Source organism: Odontesthes bonariensis, chromosome 11, assembly GCF_027942865.1.
Source record: "Odontesthes bonariensis isolate fOdoBon6 chromosome 11, fOdoBon6.hap1, whole genome shotgun sequence".
NCBI lineage: Eukaryota > Metazoa > Chordata > Actinopteri > Atheriniformes > Atherinopsidae > Odontesthes > Odontesthes bonariensis.
In genome coordinates, this window is record NC_134516.1 from 13,018,649 (window position 1) to 13,040,855 (window position 22,207).

Genomic DNA, 22,207 nt, shown 5'->3' on the forward strand with positions numbered 1-22,207 from the left:
TGTGTACTTTGCAATAATGGTAATGGCATAAGTGTATGGTATTGTGGTTGTGTATTCTTCCAAACTATTTTTAAAACTTGGGAAAAACAAAATCTGATATATGATCATGAATATTGATTACAAGAAAAAAACTGAAAATATCCATTGGTTAAATCCTGCTGTGCCAACATGGTGGCATGTTCGCTTAACAGTCCCAGTTCCAAAAAAAAAAAGAAAGAAAATCACACACAACATTGTTTAAAGACTTTTCTTTATGTAATAAATGTTAAATACATACAATATGTGTATATTTTGAACATTCTGCTGAACGTGTAGTTTTGTGAAAAAGGTCGAGTGTCATATTGAAGGCACATGAAGGCACAAGTCATACATTCATACAGTGAAGTGACTTTTCATCTGAGCACAAAACAAGTTCTTATGTGATGAAAAAAATATTGCATGAACAATAAAACAGCAGCTAGCATTCAGGTTTACAAACCATCAGACAGGCTGGATGAGGAGTATTAATACACCATTTGAAATCTCTGCTCTTGACCACCAGTACAGAAATAAGAGAATAAACCACTTATTTACATCATTTAAAGCACATCGCATGCAATTCTACTTATTAAAAATAACCCATATTCCTTGTATAATCATTATTCCATTTGTAGTATATTAAAATGAAATCTCTGTAAGTAAAACAGAAAGAGCTGCAGTCATAAAAAGAATAAATAATCATTAAAAAAAAATATTTCCGAGAAGATCAGTAACACTAAAGCCGGAAACCTCGTAAACCTCAGTATCAGCTGCAGGTTGCAGGCTGTGCAATATATAAATTGAGAACAAAGTAGAGGGGGAAATCTAATCCCAGATCAGCTGTTTACCCCAAAATAATTATTCAGCGCAGTAGGAGTGCTTTAAACCTCCTTTGACGCATTAATGATGTAGACAATTTCCAAATCGTTTGTAATTTGGGGCTTTTTTTTTTAAAAAAAAGCCTTCCTTGAAAATCCCAGCTTCTTTTTAACACATACAAACACTAACGGTGCGTTCACACCGGAATCGTTCGCGCGACGTGATTACATACAAAGTCAATGCAAAGACGCGAATAGACGCGGATTCGAGCCGGCGGCGCGAATGAGGCCGCGCGAGTGAAAAGATGCGAATTCACGCGAGTTCAGAAAATCCAACTTTGGCGAAATATTCGCGTCACGACAGCCTATCAGCGTTGAGATTCTGGACGACAGTGACGTGGAGACAGATGGACAGGCGCTCCGCAGCTGAAATGGAGTCGTGTCTGGGTCAGTGACATCACCGCCTTCTCCAGGAGTTGCGTCTGGATGACGGCCGCTTCCAGCGGTATTTCAGGCTCACCAGGACCCAGTTTGATGACCTGCTCGGGAGGATCGGTGCCGTGATCTACAGGCGCTCCGCAGCTGTGCGTTTCCGACGAATCTCGGACTGCCACAGCAGGTACAAGGACGCGATGGTACTTACATCAGCCATGGTTGATGAGAGAATGAAATGGATAGCCCCTTGAGCTATTCGCTCGTTTTTTTCCTCGAGTGAATAGCTCAAGTAAATTCAATTACACCCGCGGCAACACTCGCGCGAGTAACGCGTCCGGTCTGAACGCACCGTAAGCTTATGTTGAAGGACTGTTCACGTTTTGATATTGAAGTAACGTTCAGAATATGGCAATATGTTTTTGCTTTGTTGGCTCCCTCTTCAGTTTTAGGAGATAAGACCACTCTCGTAAAAAAAAAAAAAAAAAGGCCACAAAGACACCACCGAGGGGCCACCAAAAATGTCAAGTCAAAAGGTGGGGTAATGTTACCCTTCCTGTTTTTTATTTGTTTTGTTTGTTTTATTTTAAAATATACGTAAAATTCCGAACTTAATGCGACTCAGACAAATGTGAAACATTCGCCTGAACATCCCATTCAGTAGACGTTAAGCTAACGTCTGGTGGGACCTCATTTTACAAATTCTCAGATTAAGCATTAGCTCCGTCGATGTGATGTCTTAATTAACAACATCTATTTGCCTTTACGCATAATCCAGTCTTTCAAACTAACTTGCAATAATCAACAAAAACACGGATATTTTCATTTGACGTAAAAAAAACCATAATCAGTGTTAAAGGGGACCAATTATTCTCTACCTTGTTTTCTTTCATATTTATAATGTTACAGTATTTGAAGTTTACATTAAATGTGTAAAAAAATTCCTTTAAAAGGGTGAATCCTGTACCCAAAACCGCAGGTTATCACCTTTTTGCTAAAGAGAGTACAGCCCACAAAACATTTGGCTCTGACAATCAACAGGCTTCCAAAAGCTGACCAATCGGAGGGCAGGGGGCTTTTAAGGGAGGAGTCCTTAAAGAGACAGGAGTCAAATCAGCTTGTTTTAGATGAATTGAACTGAGGGTCTGCATATAGAGGCAGTAAAAGATAAAAAAACATATCATTTTAAATTTTTTGTCCCAGTTTTAAATGGAACAGAACTGCTTGAGTGGAGTCCAAAGATAAAAACATTGATGGGTCCACTTTAACCTTCAGCATATGCACTTTTTTGCCCGAGATAACAAATACACATTTGTATATTGTTACAAGTTGTATCCTTTAAATGAATGATGGCTGAATTGAACCTAGAGTAGGTGACAAATACATCCATGAAATACCAAAATAATATCAGCTTCAGCCAGCAACTAAAACCCTTTTCACACATACAGTACTAAATATTTGTGTGTTAAAAAGAAAAACTTCTGACTGATTATTTTCCAGAAAACAGCTGTCTGAGGGGCGCTCCCCATTTTTTCTCAGAGTGATAGCAAATTACATTTCTTTCCGAGAAACATTCGGGTTATAATGATGGTATGGATACAAAAAAAATCAAGTGTGAAAGCTCAGCTGACCTCTGAAGACAACATTTACAAAACAATCATTATCAGTCATGATAAAAATGGAGTGTTTTAGAAACGAAAAAGACAACGGCGAGAAGATTTAGTCTGAGAGATGGTATAAAATATTTTGAGCTGTCAGAGGCACCAGATGTCGACAACAATCACACCTTCTGTTGAACTTCAATCATACGATACCCTTTAACCCATGACACGCCAGTGTGTTTGATTCCACTAAATTCATCCTGCTGCGTGCTTGATTGCAATATTGTCATTCAAATAGCCCCACTTTGCATACTTCGCCTCCTCCTCTGTCATTACTGCCACCTTCGAAGATGCTCACGGTTTTTCTCCGCATCAGGCTCAGACTCCACCCCCGCTTCGGTCCACCGACACCGGCCCTCTCTTTTCTAGAGTCTCCTCGGCTGTTTTCATGAGAATGGCCAGGCGGCTGTCTGACACTTGTCCCTTCTTCACGGCGCTCATCAGCTGCAGCGGGAACAGCAGACAAGACAGTGCACAGCGTGTTGGACAACAACGAGAAAGGTTAACTTGTCAAAGAGAGGCGAGCTGGTTTAATCGGGGAGAAAGAATCCTCTGTGGGACGATGATAGGCCTGTCTGATCTGCGTCTCATTTCAAGTTTAAAAAGTTCAAATGAAATGACCTTCGTTCTCACGTGAAAACCAGTATTTCTGCATATTGACGAGGGCTGATGTTACTCTGTTTCTCACCAGTGTTTTAATGATGTGACTCCATTTAAACCTTCAGACTGGATAATACGACACGACGGCTCCCCAGAAGTGAAGAGATTATCTCCACCGCCCCCTGGTGGCTGCTTCCGTATACAGCGTAGATTACCGCCCAAACATTACCGTCTCTGCGTTAGCAAAGTGGACACAAGCTAAACTAAAACTTTATCAGCCCCATACAGTTTTGCCGAGTATAATCAGGAATGTTAAGTACTCCTATTACTGTTTCTGTTTCAAACTGAAGATAATCAGGCTCTATCGGGCTTTCATTTGCTTTGCATCTGGACGCATTCATTATTCGTGTTTTGATGGGATTTGAAAAACAGCATAAGGTCCAAATTATCCTAAATTCCTGCAGTTTAATGTATAAAGAGTTAGCAGTTTTTTCAGGCAGGGCTCAGCTGGGTAACAGTGCTGCTTTCCCACCAGTAAACAGAGAAACACTGACACACAGGTTTATCACAGAGTGGACGGCAGCGGATTTTCACTCTCAGCTGCTTCTTCCTCTGCTCGTCAGCCGGTCCCCCCTCGCTGCCGAAGGCACGGCAGACAGACCACTAACAAAGGTTGTCATCAGGATCTCCTGTAATGACCCTTTTCAGGACTTGTGTAAGAGGAATTCAACGGCAGGCGCATGCGGGACCCTCGGGGACGCTCCTCGGGCCTCGTTTCATGAGACTCTAATTAGCTTCATCTAGTCTGACCTGCTGCGACAGACTTCACACCTTCTTGATTCAGGAGCACTGGACTCTAAATGAGCAAAATATTTGTGTTTCGGCTGTATGGGTTGTGTAGGAAGGACTGTGTTGCATGAACGACCGACACGAAGTCACTTGAATCTGTTCATGTGTGGCTTTTTGATGCTTTTACTGCATAAACTGCTTAAAATGAAATCTAAACAATCTTCTTTAGTACAAACGCTGCAAAAACACTGTTCCTACTCTCTGCACCTGAACTGTTTTTCCATTTGTTTTCAGTCCAATTTTCTTTTGAAAGAGGCTGAAAAGTTGGCGTCCTTGAGACATCTTTATAGCCGCAACGAGGTGCAATCTAAACTTTGACTAGTTTGACATTTCAGCATCAGATTTGCATGAAAAATGTGAAGATATATGTGATATGTACATTTTCAGGGAGAAAACTGCCCAGCTAATAATTCAAATAAAACCACTTAATATTACCATTTCTTAGGCTAACAAACAGAAATATCGTGGAAAAGCATCACATTGCTCCACTTAAAAACGCTGTTTGTGTTGTTGCCTTTCCAATAACCTACGTTATGTCTCAGTTAAATTGAGATGTTTTCTGAGGTTAAAAATCCAGAAAAATGAATTCCACTTGGTATTTTCTGAGGCCCCTAAGTCGTATAGTTTAGAATTAACATACTGTGCTTGTTAAACAATAGTTTGCTTTCGCTATCGGGTCTTTATAGACAAATATGAAACAATCTGTCTCAATTTAAGGTGGAGTTTCTGGAATCGAGCTTGTTGTCGATGTGTATCTTTGTGCCTTTCCCCTTTAAGGTCTTGTATCTGGGCTGAGCCTCCCAGTTTAGCTGTACTGAGTTAGCTGCAGTAAAAAAAAAGGGGATTTAATTAAAAAGGAATGTGTTAAATTACTCTCTTTTCCTGTCGACACCCGTACACATAGCCAACACTTTAGCCAAGCTTTAGCTTTGTTTTAAATGCTTTTGTACTGCTTACAGATGCGGAATGAAGGAGCTCGACATGTGACCAAAACCCCTGCTCGTTACGTACCTGCAGGAACTCATCGATTTCAACTTGCCCGTTCTTGTTCAGGTCCACCTCGTTAAGGATTTCATGGAGCGCGTTTTGATCAATGTGAATATTGATGCTCTGCAGACAAGAAAAAAAAAACAAGACCCAGGAACAATGACGTGTAATGAGGACAAGTGTGTAGAGACGCAAAAGGTGGACTCAGAGAAACTCACTTCTAAAACCTGCTGCACGTCGACGGTGGTGATGAACCCTTTACTCTCGTTGTCAAACTTATGGAAGCGCTTCTTGTACCTGCCGCACACATGAGCACATATCACTATTAAAACACGACGATGGACACATATCAGTGGAAAAACTAATTGAGCGAGAACACATTCTGTGGATTACCACTTCTTGAAAAAGGAAGTTTAATAACTACCTGACAACTTCCTGGTAGTCCAAATGGATCTCGGATGTCTTGGTGAGCTGCTCAGAGCGAGACCTGTAGCCCATCTCGTGGTACAAAAACTTCTTGGCTGCCTCGAGCTCCTCCTGGATTTCACATTAGAGACAGAGATCGGACTGTGAGCAGATGTGTTCGCTTCAGTGATGTGAAGTGTCGCAAATGCAGAAAATACATCCCATTTTGTTCGTGGTACTAATGTGGCTCTAATGTGTGTAATGAGGTCACTTGTTTACAAGGAGGTACACACCCACACACAGCTTCCTCTCTGAAAGGATAATATATTTTTTATATTTATAAAGCACTTTACATCAACTTAACGACCTCAGAGTGCTACATTTTAAAACTAGCATTTAAAAAAAAATAAATAAATAAACAAACGGAAAAATAATTTAAAGATTTTTCAGTTAAACTGAAGGCTTTTCTAAAAAGGTGAGTTTTCAGGCCTTTTTTAAAAGAATCCTTTTAAAGACAAAAGGTGTGCACCTTCCCCGCGTACACTGATCATAAGAGAATCACTGCCTTGACTTCAGAAATGTAGCTGGTATCAAAGCATTCAGTAGAACAAAAACTGGTTGAATTCCGTCATCTGGTTTAAAAAAAAAAAAAAAAAAAAAACGATCTGGAGAAAAGTACCGTTCTCTTCTCCTGGCTCCAGTCCAGCTCTTTGCCCATGATCTGAACAATGCGAGGGAGGGCTTCGTCCGCTGCCTGCACGTTCAGGAAGCCCAGGCGCGTTCGCAGAGCGATGACGTCAATGGCGGTGCAGGCGTACTCCTTAATGGCGTACAGGATCTGAGAAAAAAGACGCACTCTGAATGAGAGTCCTCGGACACACGGCCGGACAAGCTAAGCCTCCTGCAACGACAATCCCGCTTTACCTCAGCCTCGATATACGGGAATTCAGACACCAGCCTTTTGCCCACGATGGGCCACCTTTGCCCGGTGACCTGAGCCATTTTGGCCACGTCAAACGCCTTTCCTCCGTACGTCGCAGCGAGGTGTTGGGCGACCTGTTTGCAAAGAAAACATTTTGATTAGTGACGGTGTATACCCGGGTTTACCCTCAGTCCTCTGAGGGCTACAATGACTATTGTTCCTGATAATCATGACTGACAGTTAGGCTGAATTAATATAATTTTTGACTGGACCACAGATGTCAGCCCCACACGTCAGGACTTAAAATGAGCTGCAAACTATATTGCAGATGGTATAAATAAATGCATTTGTCTTTTTTTTTTTATCCACAAGTAGTTGCTGTTGGTGTCAGAGCCTTCGAGTGAGACGTTACTAAAGTTAACTGTGCCCACTCTTGCAGCCACGACTGCAGCACCCTCACAGGAAACCAGTGAGTGCATCCAGGTGTTTTTTTCCCCCCATCAGTGCTGATAAATATCCGGGACGTCTACTACTTATTTGACGCTGGACCCTGTGTTAAAAGGACTGTAGTCACAGGCTTCGAAGTGGTTAGACACAACGGGATCATTTTAAATAGTTGCCTGATGTCTGAAAATCATGTGTAAATTCACAAATGTCAGCTTTCCTTTCTTGTTAAGTTTTGCTAGTAGTGTAACCTTCCTTCGTCTTCAGCGAGTAACAACATTTTTGGTGAGGAACGTTTTTTCTTTGACGGGGAAACGATCTGTGATCATCCTCTTTGAGGCCTGCTGGTTTGAAAACTTCCAGGATGTAATGAGGAAATGGGTCAGATGTGGTCAGAAAACTGGTCGTCAGTTCAAAATCCAATTACTTGGGAGGCTGAGGGACTGATATAATGATAATAATAGAATAATATTTTTGAGAGTCAACAGCTGAATCGCATCCTAATACGTCTTGATTTAGTTTTAACCAAAGAGGCCATGAAATATTTCATTTATCAAAGGCACCACGGCTGCATCTTTATAAATGATACTTCTGCACAGTCAATCTTCTGCCTCCACAGGACTGAAATGACCGGTTAAAGCACCTAAGCTGCACTGGCAGTTCCTGGTAGTCAGATGATTGCTCGCCCCTTCTTTGAAGATGAACAATAGATGATGGTGTCACTTTATCAATGAGGTGTCATATGTTTACAGGACACACAGGGCTATTTGCGATTCAGATCGTTGGCTTGCCGATCATTTGAAAGGGCAAATGCTGTCCAAATATCAACAGTGACCTTTTAGGAATATTCGCCAGAACACAGGAGCTGCTGCAGAAGCCTCTTAATGAGGAGCTAGTTTACTGTAGGTGCTCGTCGCCGGAGCAGTTTTTCCTCATGAAACTATGTTCTGCTGCGTTTAATGAAAATAAACAGGCTAATTATTGGAAAGCCAGCGTGGAGCTGACTCAAGTCAATGTGCCCTTACCTAACGCCATTGATAAATTGGACAGCACTCATTGCGCTGCAGTCCGAGTCCAGTCTTCTGCGTTGTAGAAATGTCAGCTTTGTAATAGCTGCAGCTTTAATGTCAGCGGCACTGCTGCTGGAGAAGAGAAGTGAGTCTCACTGAGCTCCTTCACAGGCCATTTTTGTGTGTCTGCATGTGTGCGTTGTGTAGTTATTTCCAAACTTCTCTATCTTAATGTGTAGCTGCTCTTAATGAGGCAGTAATCTCACAGGGTTTAAAGAGGTTAAATGTAAACTGGCACGTTCCCTATTGAATTATAGCGCCATGTCTATCAGTGGCTAGGAAAACATTTGTTAAAACAATTTTCCAATCACCTCCACTCCTCCTCCATCTGTGCAGACGTTTGTGATTTGCTAGTTCCAGCATCCTAAAGTCCGAGTAAAGCAAATTCTGAAATTTGCATGGAAACATGTAGGGTGTGCTTCACAATAGTTACTGAAAACGTGTCAAAAAGGCTCAGAATCATGTTCTACTAAAATGAGGAGTTGGACTGTGAAACGGATCTTTGATTTTTCTGTTCAGGATTTTTAGGGCAGCAGTAAAACCAGAGACCAGTTGGAAAGGTTATCTGAGGCAAGCAAATGTCGACCCACTGCTAAATGTAATGGTCTGTGAAGACCTACTTTAGCATTTAGCCTCACGTGAGCTAATCATGCTACGTAGCAGTGTATCTAACGAATAGCTAGCTAACTGTTCTCCCTTTACTGTGGAAATATGCTTTCCCTGGATGCTAGGACTTGCAGAACTTGGGCTCTGGAATTAAGTTGATGAGAAATAAAGAGATGAAGAAGAACTGAATCATTTGTGTGAAGAGCGAAGCTGATCTGCTGCACTCCAGCTCAGGCAATCAGATCGATGCTAAGTGGATTGACGGGGCCAAGTTAATGGTCTCGGATCACGGTTGTTGCAGGACTGTACATCCATATACTGGACTTTGACGCTGTGGATGTTCAAGTGCTGTGCACCTACTGAGAGAAGCAAAGTTTCAGGAGTAATTACGGTAAGTGGCCGCTTGATGAATTAATGCTGTGCGGAGCCACAGTAATAAAGAGCAGAGGATCACCACCAACACCTGCCACATTTTTTTTGCCTAGTACTTGTAAAAACTTTGACCAAAATGGGATCAAATAAATTATATTAAAACATATAACAAAAACATGATACAACAGACCGTTATTCAAAGCAACGTGCAAATGAGGAACACAATGGTAGCATTACAGGGTTTAGTATCTTGGTCACTTCGACAAGATAAGCAATCGGATTAATCTGAATATAATCATACGCTGCAGCTGTAATCAGAAATACAAAAAAGAGGAAATGGCTCAAATGAATTGGTCTGTAAACGCACTGTGTGACACTGTGTGTGTATTTCTGTACTTTGAGCAGTGAAAATGAAAAAGGAAGTTTAAATGAAAACCTCCTGTTCTCTGAAGTCAATGGAAAATTTAAAAGGCCACCGTATAAAGCAAATGTTTCCACATGACACACTACATAAAGCCAAACTTGTCAGGTCAGAGCTGGTTTGGAAGCCTGCTGGTAGCAACTTATTCATGAGAAAAAATATAGGCAGAAGAAATCACCTGAAAGGTCAAATGTGAGACTTTTGACAATAAAAAAATTTTCCAACAGAAAAGCAAACAAAACTTTTTATCAACATGTGATGTTAAAATATTCAATCATCCATTCATCTTACGAATGCACAAATGTCTGACCTCCATCTCCAGGCCGTAGTCCTGCACCAGGCGGATGTAGAGGGTCGGCGCCCAGCCTTTGGCTCCCTCCAGCTTCAACCCAACAGTCCTGCAGGGCTCGGCTGTGAGGTCATGAGCTTTGATGGCTGCATCCAGAGTCTCCTCAGCCATGGACCTGTAGGTAGTCCACTTCCCACCTGAACACACGAAGCGCTGCATTAGAATCACAGACAGGTGATGGCCACTGATCGTCATAATGTTCGGACAGAGTTTCCGCTGACCAGCGATGGTGACCAGCCCGCTGTCACTGATGCTGACGATGTGGTTCCTGCAGATGGACTGAGTGTCTTTAGAGCTGGGGTCTGTCACCAGGGGTCGGATGCCGCTCCACGCTGCCAGCACGTCTCCTCTGCGCACTGCAGACACCGAAAAAAAGTCACAATTCATTCAGAGGCACCAGAAACCAGCCGAGCGGCCGAGGATTTCTGGACGAAGGTGAGCAGGCTTCACTTTCTGTGGATTTTACATCACATTTCTACCAAACCAAAGAAAAGGACAGATGCGCTCTTGAGACATTTCTTTGGGAACATCCACCATGAATGTGGATTATGGATTGAAAACTGCCTTGGAACAATAAAAAAATATATAAAAACTACAAAACGCAAACGCAGATCATTCATATTGGACAGACAGTGGCTCCTGTACCTTCTACATCAGGGCTCAGATAGTTCCGGACCTCCCTCAGGATGAAGTTTATGTCGTCTTCCCCTGGGATTGGGTGGGCCGTCACCTTGGTGGGGGTGTCGGTGGTTCCGGCAATGGTCATCTTCTCCCAGGGCAGGAAGAAGATGACGCGACCATCACTCGTGGCCGGATCAAGGAGACCCATGTTGTCGGGACTGAATAAGAGACGTTTTTTAATCATTAAAAGAGTAGAATGTGCTGTTTATCAAAATGGAGGGTGGTGAGGAGGTGCAGAGAAAAGACTGGAAAACGGTATAAAAGACGGGGAAAAGAATGGAAAGATGGCATAAAGAATGAGGAGAGGAGGGGGGGGAGCAAATGGAAAAACACAGATATGGGGGAGGAAGATGAGGAGGCGGGGGACGTGGGGGGCAGATAGCGGGCAGGATGAAGACGAGAAAGGAGGAGGAGGAAAATTAGGTGGTTGGCATTTCTGTTCAAAGGGCTCACACTCCCTCGGGTTTCACTCAATAAGCTTAGCTGAACTTTAAAACGTCCGACTTCAACAAAACCACTCTATTGCTCTGCTGTATCTTAACCAGAGAAGACTGTCGTGCACATGCAAGCGAAGGTCAGATGATAGTTTAGCTAGCTTAGAATTTACACACAGGAATGAGATTTGTCCACTCAATGTGGGCAAATCAATGCATATGAAACAGCATGACAAAAAGAGGCAGATTTAAAGCAGACATGGCGTCCGGCCGTGTTTCGCAGTACCTGTAGTAACCCGGGATGACGATGTGAACACCGGCGCTCGGCTGGCAGATGCTCGCCGTTTCCTGGTTGTCCATCTTCCTCAGCGAGTCCGTGAAGGGTCCGGTGGCATTGATCACACACTTGGCCTTCACATCGAATTCCTGCCCTGAAAAAGGATTTCATCGACGTGAAATCGGCGCCAAACCCGGACACGTTGTTTACATTTTAACAAGAGGCAGATGAAACATTAAGGGCAAAAAAAAGCCACTTCAGGGATTCTCAAGCACATCAATATTGAAGCAGAACCACATTTCGGATGGGCCATCTCCTCACCTGTGATGACGTCCCTGCAGCGGGCGCCGCACACCTTCTCGTTGCCAGTTTGAGGGTCTTTCTTCTTCAGCAGATGAACCACCTCGGTGTAGTTGGCGACTGCGGCACCGTAGCGGGCGGCAGAGAGGGCGATGGCCAGGTTCATGCGGGCGTCATTATGCTGCCCTGAAGAAGACGGAGAGGAAGAGCACGAGTGAGGCGCGGGACCAGAATAAGCTCTTCCGAATCATTGCAATTTCAACCAGACCTAAAACATGGACACGCTTTGTTTTGTTCAAGCGCTGAACTGGTTGGACAAAGCATATATTTAAGAAGATCAACTCGCACTCGTGAAAGCTGACAGTTGAAAAGAAAAAAGAAGCTTATTAGGTATTAGGGGTGGGACGATATGCTTTGGTCACGATTCGATTGTATCACGATTCTTGGTAATTGCGATTCTACAAGTATTGTGATTCGGTATAATCAGTAATTGCAACTTTCTTCCTCCTTAAAAAACAAACAAGTTGAATCAAACTTCTAGAATGAATGTCGTTCCCATAAGCAACGCACATCAGTCTGTGTCAGTCAGTCCAGCAGCTGACATTTATTTCAACTCAGACAAAAAGAGGCATTTTTTTAAAGTTTACAGTTACAAAATTAAATGAAATGTCCACACAGCACAAATGTGGACTAGTCTTAATGAATTAATTAAGTTTTTCTGGACACGGATATGACGTAATATAATCGATTCAGGGGAGAAAAATCGATTTTTAAAATCATCCCATAAAAAAATTGCGATATGTACATGAATTTATTTTTTTCGCCCACCCCTATTAGGTATCAGTTTCCACTTTTGATTCTGCGTAGATTGCGGCCCCGAAACCAGACGTTCAAAACGTGATTTACCCATAAAAAAAACTGTAAATATGCGTGTGGGTGTGGATGAAATGGATGACAGGTCACAGCACAGCATCTTTTGACATGTATCGTTCTGTATTAACCTTTTCAGGCAGGTCTGACGCACATTTCAGTAACATTTCCCTGTTTTGTTGGATGTTTGCACCAAGACTGCGTCACACAAACTAGCATTTACATCTTGTGAACCACTCAGTGAGGGTTCGACAGCTTTTTTTTGTAATGTTTAGAAAAGTATCTTCTTCGATAAAACCTGCAGAAATCCTCCTCATCGGGTTATTTGGAGGATAAGTTGTCTGGAGACCATTTTTTCTGTAGTCTCCCCTCCCTCGTGCAACTAATATGTCTAAGTTCCAGCTGAGAGAAGGGGACTGATGGTAGTTTGAGACGTATTTCATAATAGGAGAGTCCTCTGCTGTACGTACAGCAGCCAAACACACCACAGTGGCACTTTGAAGGCATTTGCACGTACAACACACCACCAGCTGAATTGGTTTAAGAGGATTAGAAGAGGCCAACACGTTTGCTGTCCAGAGCCTGTGAGAGCGGAGGAGCCTGCGCAGTCGTCGGTGGCAGCAGCGGTAACCAAGGCAGCGGGAGAGAAAGCTGCCGCTCCGACCGACGACGACGCTTCTCTGCACCGCCAGGAGAGAAGGTCAGATTTCTAAATGTCACGGGCGTGATTGCTCCAGACGGCATAATTGGAGAAAAGATGCCCCGTTCCTCCGCCATCCTGCACCACCCCCCCCTTCCCGCCTTCAGAGCAGAGGATGGAGGAGGGTGGCGGGGGGGGGATCAAACATATGCTGCTCTGCACCAAGAAGCTGCTCTTTCCCAGCCTGGAAACCGTGCGGCCAACACTGGCCTCTGAAAGTGCTGCTTTGTCTTGGTTATAGCAAAGAATCACAAAACGGCATCTGCTGAAATAAAAATCACTTAAACAAAAGAAAAAAAGCAGACCAGGTTTAAGTTTTTGCACCCAACTAGGCTGTAAAAACTGATTTTTGTTTGTTCGAACGACATCCAAAGCCTCCGCGAGTAGCTTTTCCTTCCAGAAAGGCTGTTCCTGTTGTGACGGAACGCGATGAGCCGATCCTCGGTGAAGCCTACAGTTAAAGACACACATCGCCCGCGGTTACGGGCGTTGTTATTTTCTGCGGCGGGAAGGAGAAGGACGCCCGCAGCACGAGGCTCATCACACTCAGCTGGACGCTCAGCATATGTTTGGTTCTCCTTTGTACCGAACCAGGGAGCACAACCTTTACTGCCAAGGGGGAGACAGGGCATCCTACCAGCCTGTCAACACTCTTTGTTCGGCACCAGTGGAGATGTGAGGGCCTCGGGCGTGACAGCATGTCTGAGGTCTGGAGTCTTTAATCTCTGCTTCGGCTTAAATTGTGCCATTTCTGCACAGTGCCTGTACTTTTTTCATTTATTCAGAAACAGAATGCAGGTGACAAGTCGCCATATTTGGGATATTATTTTTCAAAATGTGCAGAAATTTACCAGCTTGCTGGTGCAGTTGTCAGTGAGACTAGAAGACAGAGTAGTAGAATTAGGAAAAAACTCTCAGCTTGCTTGTTATCCCTGTTCTCAACCAGGACGGTACACAGAATGTCTTGGTTGGGTGACTTCAGGCTTTCCGCAAATGAAAAAAAAAAACTGCTTAAAGCATAAATAGACCGGCAGCAACATAGAAAAATGACCCGATCGATGCTTAAAATTGGGATATTTCCTTAACTCGCTCGATACTGGCAAAAATAAACTGTCGGGGCGGTCGTTCGTGTAGTGGGTTAAGCAGCCGCCCCATGTACAGAGGCTACAGTCCTCGCTGCAGCTGACCCCGGTTCGAGTCCCGCACCAGACGGCCCTTTGCTGCATGTCTTCCCCCTCTCTCTGCCCCCTGCTTCCTGTCTCTCTCCAACTGTCCTGTCAATTAAAGGTATAAAAAGCCCCCCCTCCCCCAATTTTATTTTTTTTTTTAAATTTAAAAAATATAAATTAACTGTCTAACGCCAACGAGACGCTCCTCGCCACAAAGAGGTCGGTAGCGCAGGGTGCGTTTGCACAGATTCAGCACAACAACGCAGACTGAGAGAAAAATCAGAACAAATAAATAAAAAAATCGATGCACCACGACTAAAGAAAACTGTAAAACATGCAACACGCTGGAAGATGTGGTCAGAGGAGCGTATTGACAATCAAAGGACCTATTCAAGGAAGTGTGATTTCATTTCATTTCATCATCATGTTAAATCTCTCAAATATGTGGATAGATTATGCTATAGTCTAATTATAGAGCAGAATTAGAACAATAATTATACCCAGAACAACTGATTCTGCCACTGACATACACCATAATGTAATTATCATTACATAGATGAACATATTATCATGATAGTGTTAATATTTTTGTCTTATTTTGTTTCTTTTAGCTTAGAAATGAAGGCGCAGGGGATGTAAATCCAGATGTGGTAAAGTAAAATGCAGAGGAGGCCTCGGCATGACGAAGCGATGGTGAAACATCTTTCTACAGTTAATGTGCAGACTGGAGCTTTAAAAAAAAAAAAGAAGAAGAAAGAAAAGAGAAACGAGCACAGTTTGTAGATGATGACTCCGAAAATGTTTCCCTCAAAATGGAATCAGCAGCGGCCGTTTGAGAAATCCGGCTCTCGTGTTTTACGTTCTCGTGGGCACGCAGATTAGCGTCGAGCCAACACGGGGCAACTCGTGTCGGTTTTTTTTTTTGCTGCGGGAGAGGAAACGCTGGGGAAAAGGGCAAAACTGACTCAGCTGTCTTTTCGTGTTTGGGGATAATAAAAAGATGAGTAACAAATGAGGCACGGTTTTATAAATAAAAGCCACGTGGGGTCGTGACTCACCATCATAGTAGACGATGGCTCCCACAAGCTTGTCCTTCTTCAGCATGGGGAAGTGCTCCAAGGCCTTGGACTTGGTGAGGATGTAGCTGCTCTTCAGGCACTGGACCCCGGCCACCAAGTCATACATCTTGATCCCCGCCCAGTAGTAAGGCAGCTGCCACCATCTACCAATGAACAACGATCAAAACGGAGAGCGGTCAACTCAAAGCATGCGTGTTTTTCTGCCCTCGCTCTTTTGTTATTCTGACGCTTACTTGTAAACCGGAAGCATGATGGGTAACGGCGCGGACAGGTGAGGCGCAATCTCCAGCAGGTTGGCTCGCTCGTGCAGGGCCTCTTTCACCATCATGTACTGATTTATCAAAAACAAGAGACCCAATGAGACAACGAGGACAGAGAGGAGCGACAAAACGAGGAGAGGGCGAAACCCGGGGGAACCTGTTCGTAGTCCAGCTGCATGATGGCCTTCTGGAGATAGCGAACGCCACCGTGGATGAGCTTGGTGCTCCGGCTGCTTGTGCCTGAGGAGAAGTCGCTTCTCTCCACGAGAGCGGTTTTGAGGTCTGACGTAATAAGAAAAAAACAACAACAGGTTAACGGTGAATATGGCATAAATAAGAACGAGGCAAAGAAGCAGGTGGGACCAGCTGGGCAGAGTGCTTACTGCGTGTGATGGCGTCCAAGGCACATCCTGCACCCGTGGCTCCTCCTCCGACAACCAGCACATCAAACTCCTCTGTGCTTCTCAGCGCCGCGAGCTGGGCCTTCCGCGAGGGAAACTCGTCTGCGAAGGGGACCTTCAGCTCCGCTTCTGCTGCCACGTAGGCTAATCGAGCCTGGACGTGACACACACACACACACACACGGACGAGCGTTAGCACAAACACACTGAAGCTGTGAGGCCTTCCGCGCCTTTAACAGTCGCCTAGCTGTGCAGATAAGCAGGACCACACGTGAAAAAGAAGGAAAGGTTAGAAAAAAGGCAGCAACACTTTGCTTGAGGTGCTCTTTGAGACATTATGAGCGCACTGCAAGTGCATTAACATGGCATTATAATCACCTCAGAGAATGGCGTGTGATGTAATGCATAATTACGTGCAATCACTTTCATACATTATGGATTCGCTGTGTAACGAGACGAGGCGTCAGAGCTGCTTGTTTGTGGCAGTTTTTTGTAACGATTCACGGAAGAAGACTGGGCAACATTACGTCTGTGAGGGGAAAAGGTTTGTTTTCACTGTCTGCTGCGACTCCCTCGAGTGCCGATACCTGCAATCAAATGATTCAAGCTACGGGATGTTGGTGGGTGTCGTCCCACGAACTGCACCCTTCAGGCTCCTCCCGGCAGTCCTGCTGATTAAAGCCAGAACTCCATTCTTCATTCACTCGTTTGTCTTTGGTAGAACGACACGAGTGGCCCGAGCCATGACACTACCGCTACCGTGTTTCACTGGAAGGATAAGGTTTTAGAGCCGGAACGCGGAGCTTTTATTTCGCCAAAACTTCTAAGTTTCTAAACTTCCTAAACTCTGTTCTGTCCACAAAACATTTCTCCAGAAGCCTTCTGGTTTGTGCTGCGCAGTCTTTAACAAACACTGTTCTTTTTGGAGAGCAGTGGCACGGCTGCCGTTCCGTGTTCTCCGATTTTGGACTCATTTTGGACATGAGCTTGTGTGAACATTTTACATAAGCTAATGTCAAAGAGACACCCAGTTGGTTAGAAGTTACTGAGCATTGCTGCTCCTGCATCAACTCCTTCGAAGTCTCCTTGGATTCCAAGAGAGTCCAAAGATCAGACTTGACTTTAGTATTCATGGGGAAATCTTGATGTTTTAGGTCGTATTTAAACAAGGACCCGTTTTATTACGTTGAAAAAATAAACTGGAACCTCGTTCATTCCTCTGTTCTCCTCAAATAGTGCGTTTTAAACTTCAAATGAATTTCTCTGAAGAAAATCTAAGGCTGAAAATGACAAACTCGGTAACTTAGAATGTTGGTGAACTTCCATTTTATGCCCTACGATGATAGGACGGGTGCACTTTTCAAGAGGAACGTGCAACTGGAAACAGGCTCTCCAAAGCTGTTCTTGTAGGAAAGTGAGTCGACGCCGTGCTTGTGATGTCTCCCGCCACCTTCAGAGTCAAAGTGAAAGTGTTGCTACAGAGAAACAGTCACTGCAGTTGTAGGAAGGAAAAGTGACAGAGTGCAGAGGGCGCTGCGGCCCGACTGCTGCAACATGCTGCTCAGCTTCACAAAACCCCACAATACACAGCGCCACCCTTTGATTAGAAAAATAATTAATTTAAAGAAATAATCATCACTACAGTAAAGAAAAGAAAAAAAAAAAAGAAACACACACAGCTTCTCTCTGATATGAAGAAGTGGAATTTGTCTTCTAATGAAATATTTATTCAGTTTCCTCTTTAGCAACTCGAGCTAAATGATTGCATCAAGCTTGCTTTGAAGCCGTCGCGGCATTTGACTTGCAAATAGTAGCGGGCGTGTGCAATTTAGGTCTGCGCCCGCAAACAAGGCCATGATATAATCATTGCCTATTTTTGAAGATGCTCGCAGACAAACACCGGCACCGAATTAAGCGACGGCGTAATCAAGTTAAGTCAGAGAGTGGCACAGCGAGGCCCGCGCTAATGGCCAATCGGCCGCTGTGTTGAAAACTTCCCCAAACCACGTGCCCCTTTGCTAAAGGAGACAAGACGGACATTCTTCTCATCAGCAGTGCAATTATTGAGATTAGAGGCATGCGTGATTACAAACTATTGTGAAAATGATTAGATTTCATCAGGGTCGACTTCTTTCTTACCAATCCAGGCTTGGTTGAGAGGACGACGACGGGCGAGAGGAGACGGTTTCGCACCGGGACACAAAACAAAGTTCACATTAGGTTGTGCAGTCAAACTCTGGCAAGTGCTGTGCTTGAGTGGCATGCCTAAAGAAAGCTGGCATCGGGTCAGAGCAAACACAGCGGCTTGTCCACGAGCTGCAGGGTTATTTATGTTCCTGGGAAGAAGAGTTCTTTTAAAGGCCACCAGTGCTTCCCAGTCTGACCAGTGAGGAGGCAAGAGCCCTGACGTCAGCAGTCAGCCACTGTTTAAACTTTGCCTGTCCCACCGGCTATTCAACAACAAGACAATCTGGGATAAATGTAGGATTTATTGAGGGTTAATGCGGCCTAAAGATGAACATGAGAGGCAGATTAGACAAAGGAAGCATCCGTAAATTTACTTCTTCGCCCAACAATCTGGAGGGGAAACATGTCTCCTGTGATCAATTTAGGAAAAGACATCTTACTTGTTTTCTTTTTGGCTTTTTGACTTCAATTGGTGGCATTTTGACAGGAAATAAGAGGAGGAGAGTCCTCAAAAAAAAGTAAAAGTGCGTACACCTGCCTTTTCTACCTTTTGAGAGAAAAAAAAATATTTCTCACTGTGTGGATTTGACATCTGAAAGCAGTAACGGTGGCTTTAATCTGCCTAATTCACCCTCAACAAGAGCATCAGTATGGAGTGGGAGGAGGGACATAATTATCCTGGTCTCAAAGTACGCTGTTGACAAACCCTTTTTTTTTTTTTTTGGAGAGAGCCCAAACACCTCTGTGGGGAGTCTGTACACACTGAACACAGAGGAGGAATAAATGGGCCGTGGTTACTACCACAAGAGCTCGAAAAAACTGAAATGTCGATAGTCTCGCAGATTCTGTGCCGCTCAGGGTGAAGTGCTGGCATGACTGCGTGTGTTCCGAGCCCCCCCCCCCCCCCCCCGCGCATAACAGCTGGCAGAGCAGCCAATAAAATGCCACGAAAAAAACACATCTCAGAGTGCAGACACATTCCACTGTCTAGATAAGACATGCTCTGAAAGGCGTGCCCGACCTGCAAAATAGGTTGTCGGGATGAGAAGGGTGGGGGTGGGGGGCTCAGTTCTGAGGCAAAACACACAGAAAAGTTGTCTATCAGGGGTTCAGCTGAATCCTGTCAAACTAGATCTATAAACTCTGGAAAATCTCGCAACAGTGAACAAACGTTTGGTCACAAATCAGCCGCTTACCTGCGTCCTCTTGTACTCCATAAGCTGGGACAGTCCGAACGCCACGGCGACCGTCCCGCCGCCCACCATCGCCGTCCGTCTCAGGGCCTTCCTGAACGCCATCGGCCCTGTGGAGGAAAATTCAGTGAAAACGGGAGGCAGAGCGGGAACACCGGGGTTATAAAGCTCCGGCCTGACAGGTGATCATGTGAAAGAGGCATGCAAGCCAGCGAGGGAGTGGGTGACGAGGGGGGAGGGAGGGATCTGAAACGCTGCCAGTCACCGTGACAGAGCCACACGGGGAGAAAAGTTGACTTCGGACAGCTGCTGCTTGTCATAACTAACACAGCCTGACATTTAAAACAGCTCGTGATCAGACCAGGGACGATTTAAATGATTTAAGATGAAATGATTTGTTCGTTACACTTCTAACTTCTCAACCGGCCGTGCGCAATTTGAGCCGCTTTGAAGGTCGTTTAACTAAATCCTGTTTTCACCTTCAACACATCCACCACACTTCCAGCTTTCAGGCAAAAGTTTCAAAAACATGGCCTACTTCTACATTTGCCACATTGTTTAATTACACGTTTTTTACAGACCTCCTCTGTTTGCAACACTTTCAGTTGTTGATTTATCAGCTGATTACTCTCTAAAGTGACTGTGTGGCCACTAAAAGAACAGCGAAAGAACCCCACGAAAACTTTCCAGGAATCCAAGATTGCATCTTCAAAGTGCTTTTAGAAAGCCAAAGGGCTAATTTCCTTTCAAAGAAAGACAAAGAAAGCCAGCAACTTGGTTCTGAAAGGCAAAGGAGGCAACATTTGTCTCATCTCTCCTGCTGAAAAAGAACAAACATGATATCTTTAAAAGGCAGAGAGCAGTAAATCGTCCATCTAACATTGAACATTGTCTAATAACGCGGCAAAAGTCACTCATCTGGACATGTTTTACGAGATCAAACTGCCCCATTCGGCCTCGGTGAGACGGCGTGACCCACAGGAGCTCGCACTGCTGCAGTAGAATCGGACACAAAGTAACGTGTAGTCCGGCGGCTGTGTACTTTTCCAAGGTGAATCCCAAGCCTCCCACTCTGAGTGACGCAGATCTGTAAAACGGCTCCTTTTTCTGGACTGTTTCTTTTCTTTTGTAGCCAGTAAAACAGGCTGCTGCTGTGCTGCATGTATCTTCCCCTCCAAAAAGACAGAGGCCACTCAGGTTGCTGTGAGTGAGAAACAGTCGTGCTTAAAACGGACCCTGAAATTAACACATAGCGCGTCTGGAACTGTTCCGGATACAGTTTCCATACCTTCATAATGATCGCGTGCACCATAACGAGCGGTATTTGACACCAGCCTGGACCTGGGCCTCGGCTCCCACCAGGGACGAGCTGGTAAAGTATTTGCATCCCTACTGAGCTGCAGCGCAGATAGAATACAAGGGTATCCAAGGAGCTCAGACGCCAGTGAGCAGTTTGGTGCAATTAACGAGTAAATACTCCACATCTTGTCCTGGTCAATGTGCCACTACGTCTTTATTCATTTGTTATTTTTAGCAAAGCTTTACCCCAATTGTACATTTTCACGTGTCAATCAAATTGAAAGTATTCAAAATGGCTGTTTTTGGACTTTTAGCCGAACGATACGACCTGACAGAAGTTGGCCTCCATCCCTAGGCGTGGCACTGGAACTCATAATATCAGTTGTGTAATTAAAAGCACTGTGGCATTTCCTGACATGGTTATCGGGCTCTGAAAGTGTCATTCCCGGCGCATTCCTCGTGGAATTCCCTTGAACACTGTAATGGGACTACTATTTAACATTGTTGAACAAATCTATCACGCCTACAAAACCCATTTTCAACCAAGAAACTGCACAGAGGCACATCACACTCTTGTTTTACAGTGACCATCGTAAGCCCTGAAATAGCCAGAAAGTGCTGCTTTTCCTGATGATGTTGCTGGAGATTCCCCCTTTCATGTTCAGGGGGGGGGGGTACTCATGCTACACTTACATCAGCCTACACACTCAATATGAGTCAGCAGCTTCCTGGCTGGCTGTTTTGCCTCACAAGTACCACATGGCGAACTCCCATTTAAATTTTCGCTATTTCAAGAATGGAATAAGAAAAATATAATTCTACAGATGTTACTTTTGAGCTCTCTTTGTGGAAACAGGTGTTTGTTAAAGCTGCCAAATATACGGCGTTGTATTACACTCTTATATTGGTGTATTACCGCCGAACGAGGGGAAGTCGGTGTTCCTCCTGTGCTGACATAATGTCGTGGATTAAGGAAGATGTGAGCTCGGTCGGTCGTTGTGGTCTTTAAGGGGAACAGACAACAAGCTTTGGCTTAACAATGAAGTATAAGCTGTACAGGTTGTAAAAGAGGCTAACGGGAAAGGCCTATGTTCTCTTGATCAATTTCATGTTTGAACGCTTGTTAATAACCTTTCAACTCGCACAGTCACACAGTCACACTAGCAAAGGTAAACTCGCAGATGTTGCTCCGCATTTTTGGCTATCTGCCAGGCAGCACTGGCTAAACGAATAGTTAGACAGACCACAAAATATTTTCAAAAAACACCCGGTGACACAACAAATATTCCCACTTACAGGATATCTTGTTTTGTGGCTGAACAAAACTCGCTGGGGGCGATGTACGATATCAACTGAGGGCATCGGGTGTTAACTGGAACCGTCGCCTGTTTGACAGCAAAAAC

The 22,207-nt window shown here is 44.3% G+C and overlaps 1 protein-coding gene across 1 annotated transcript; it reads right to left on the bottom strand.

Annotated features, from left to right (window-relative positions):
* Positions 1 to 233: 233 nt before the first annotated feature.
* Positions 234 to 22,207, bottom strand: gpd2 (glycerol-3-phosphate dehydrogenase 2 (mitochondrial)). Its single transcript, XM_075477577.1, has 17 exons — positions 22,101 to 22,207; positions 19,509 to 19,615; positions 16,108 to 16,279; positions 15,882 to 16,006; positions 15,698 to 15,795; positions 15,444 to 15,607; positions 11,668 to 11,832; positions 11,356 to 11,500; positions 10,600 to 10,793; positions 10,176 to 10,310; positions 9,916 to 10,091; positions 6,695 to 6,826; positions 6,450 to 6,608; positions 5,790 to 5,902; positions 5,584 to 5,662; positions 5,390 to 5,488; positions 234 to 3,373 (listed from the first exon to the last, which is right to left on the bottom strand). The coding sequence occupies exons 2-17, from the start codon at positions 19,608 to 19,610 to the stop codon at positions 3,248 to 3,250; spliced, it is 2,184 nt and encodes a 727-aa protein (XP_075333692.1). The 5' UTR covers positions 19,611 to 19,615; positions 22,101 to 22,207; the 3' UTR covers positions 234 to 3,247.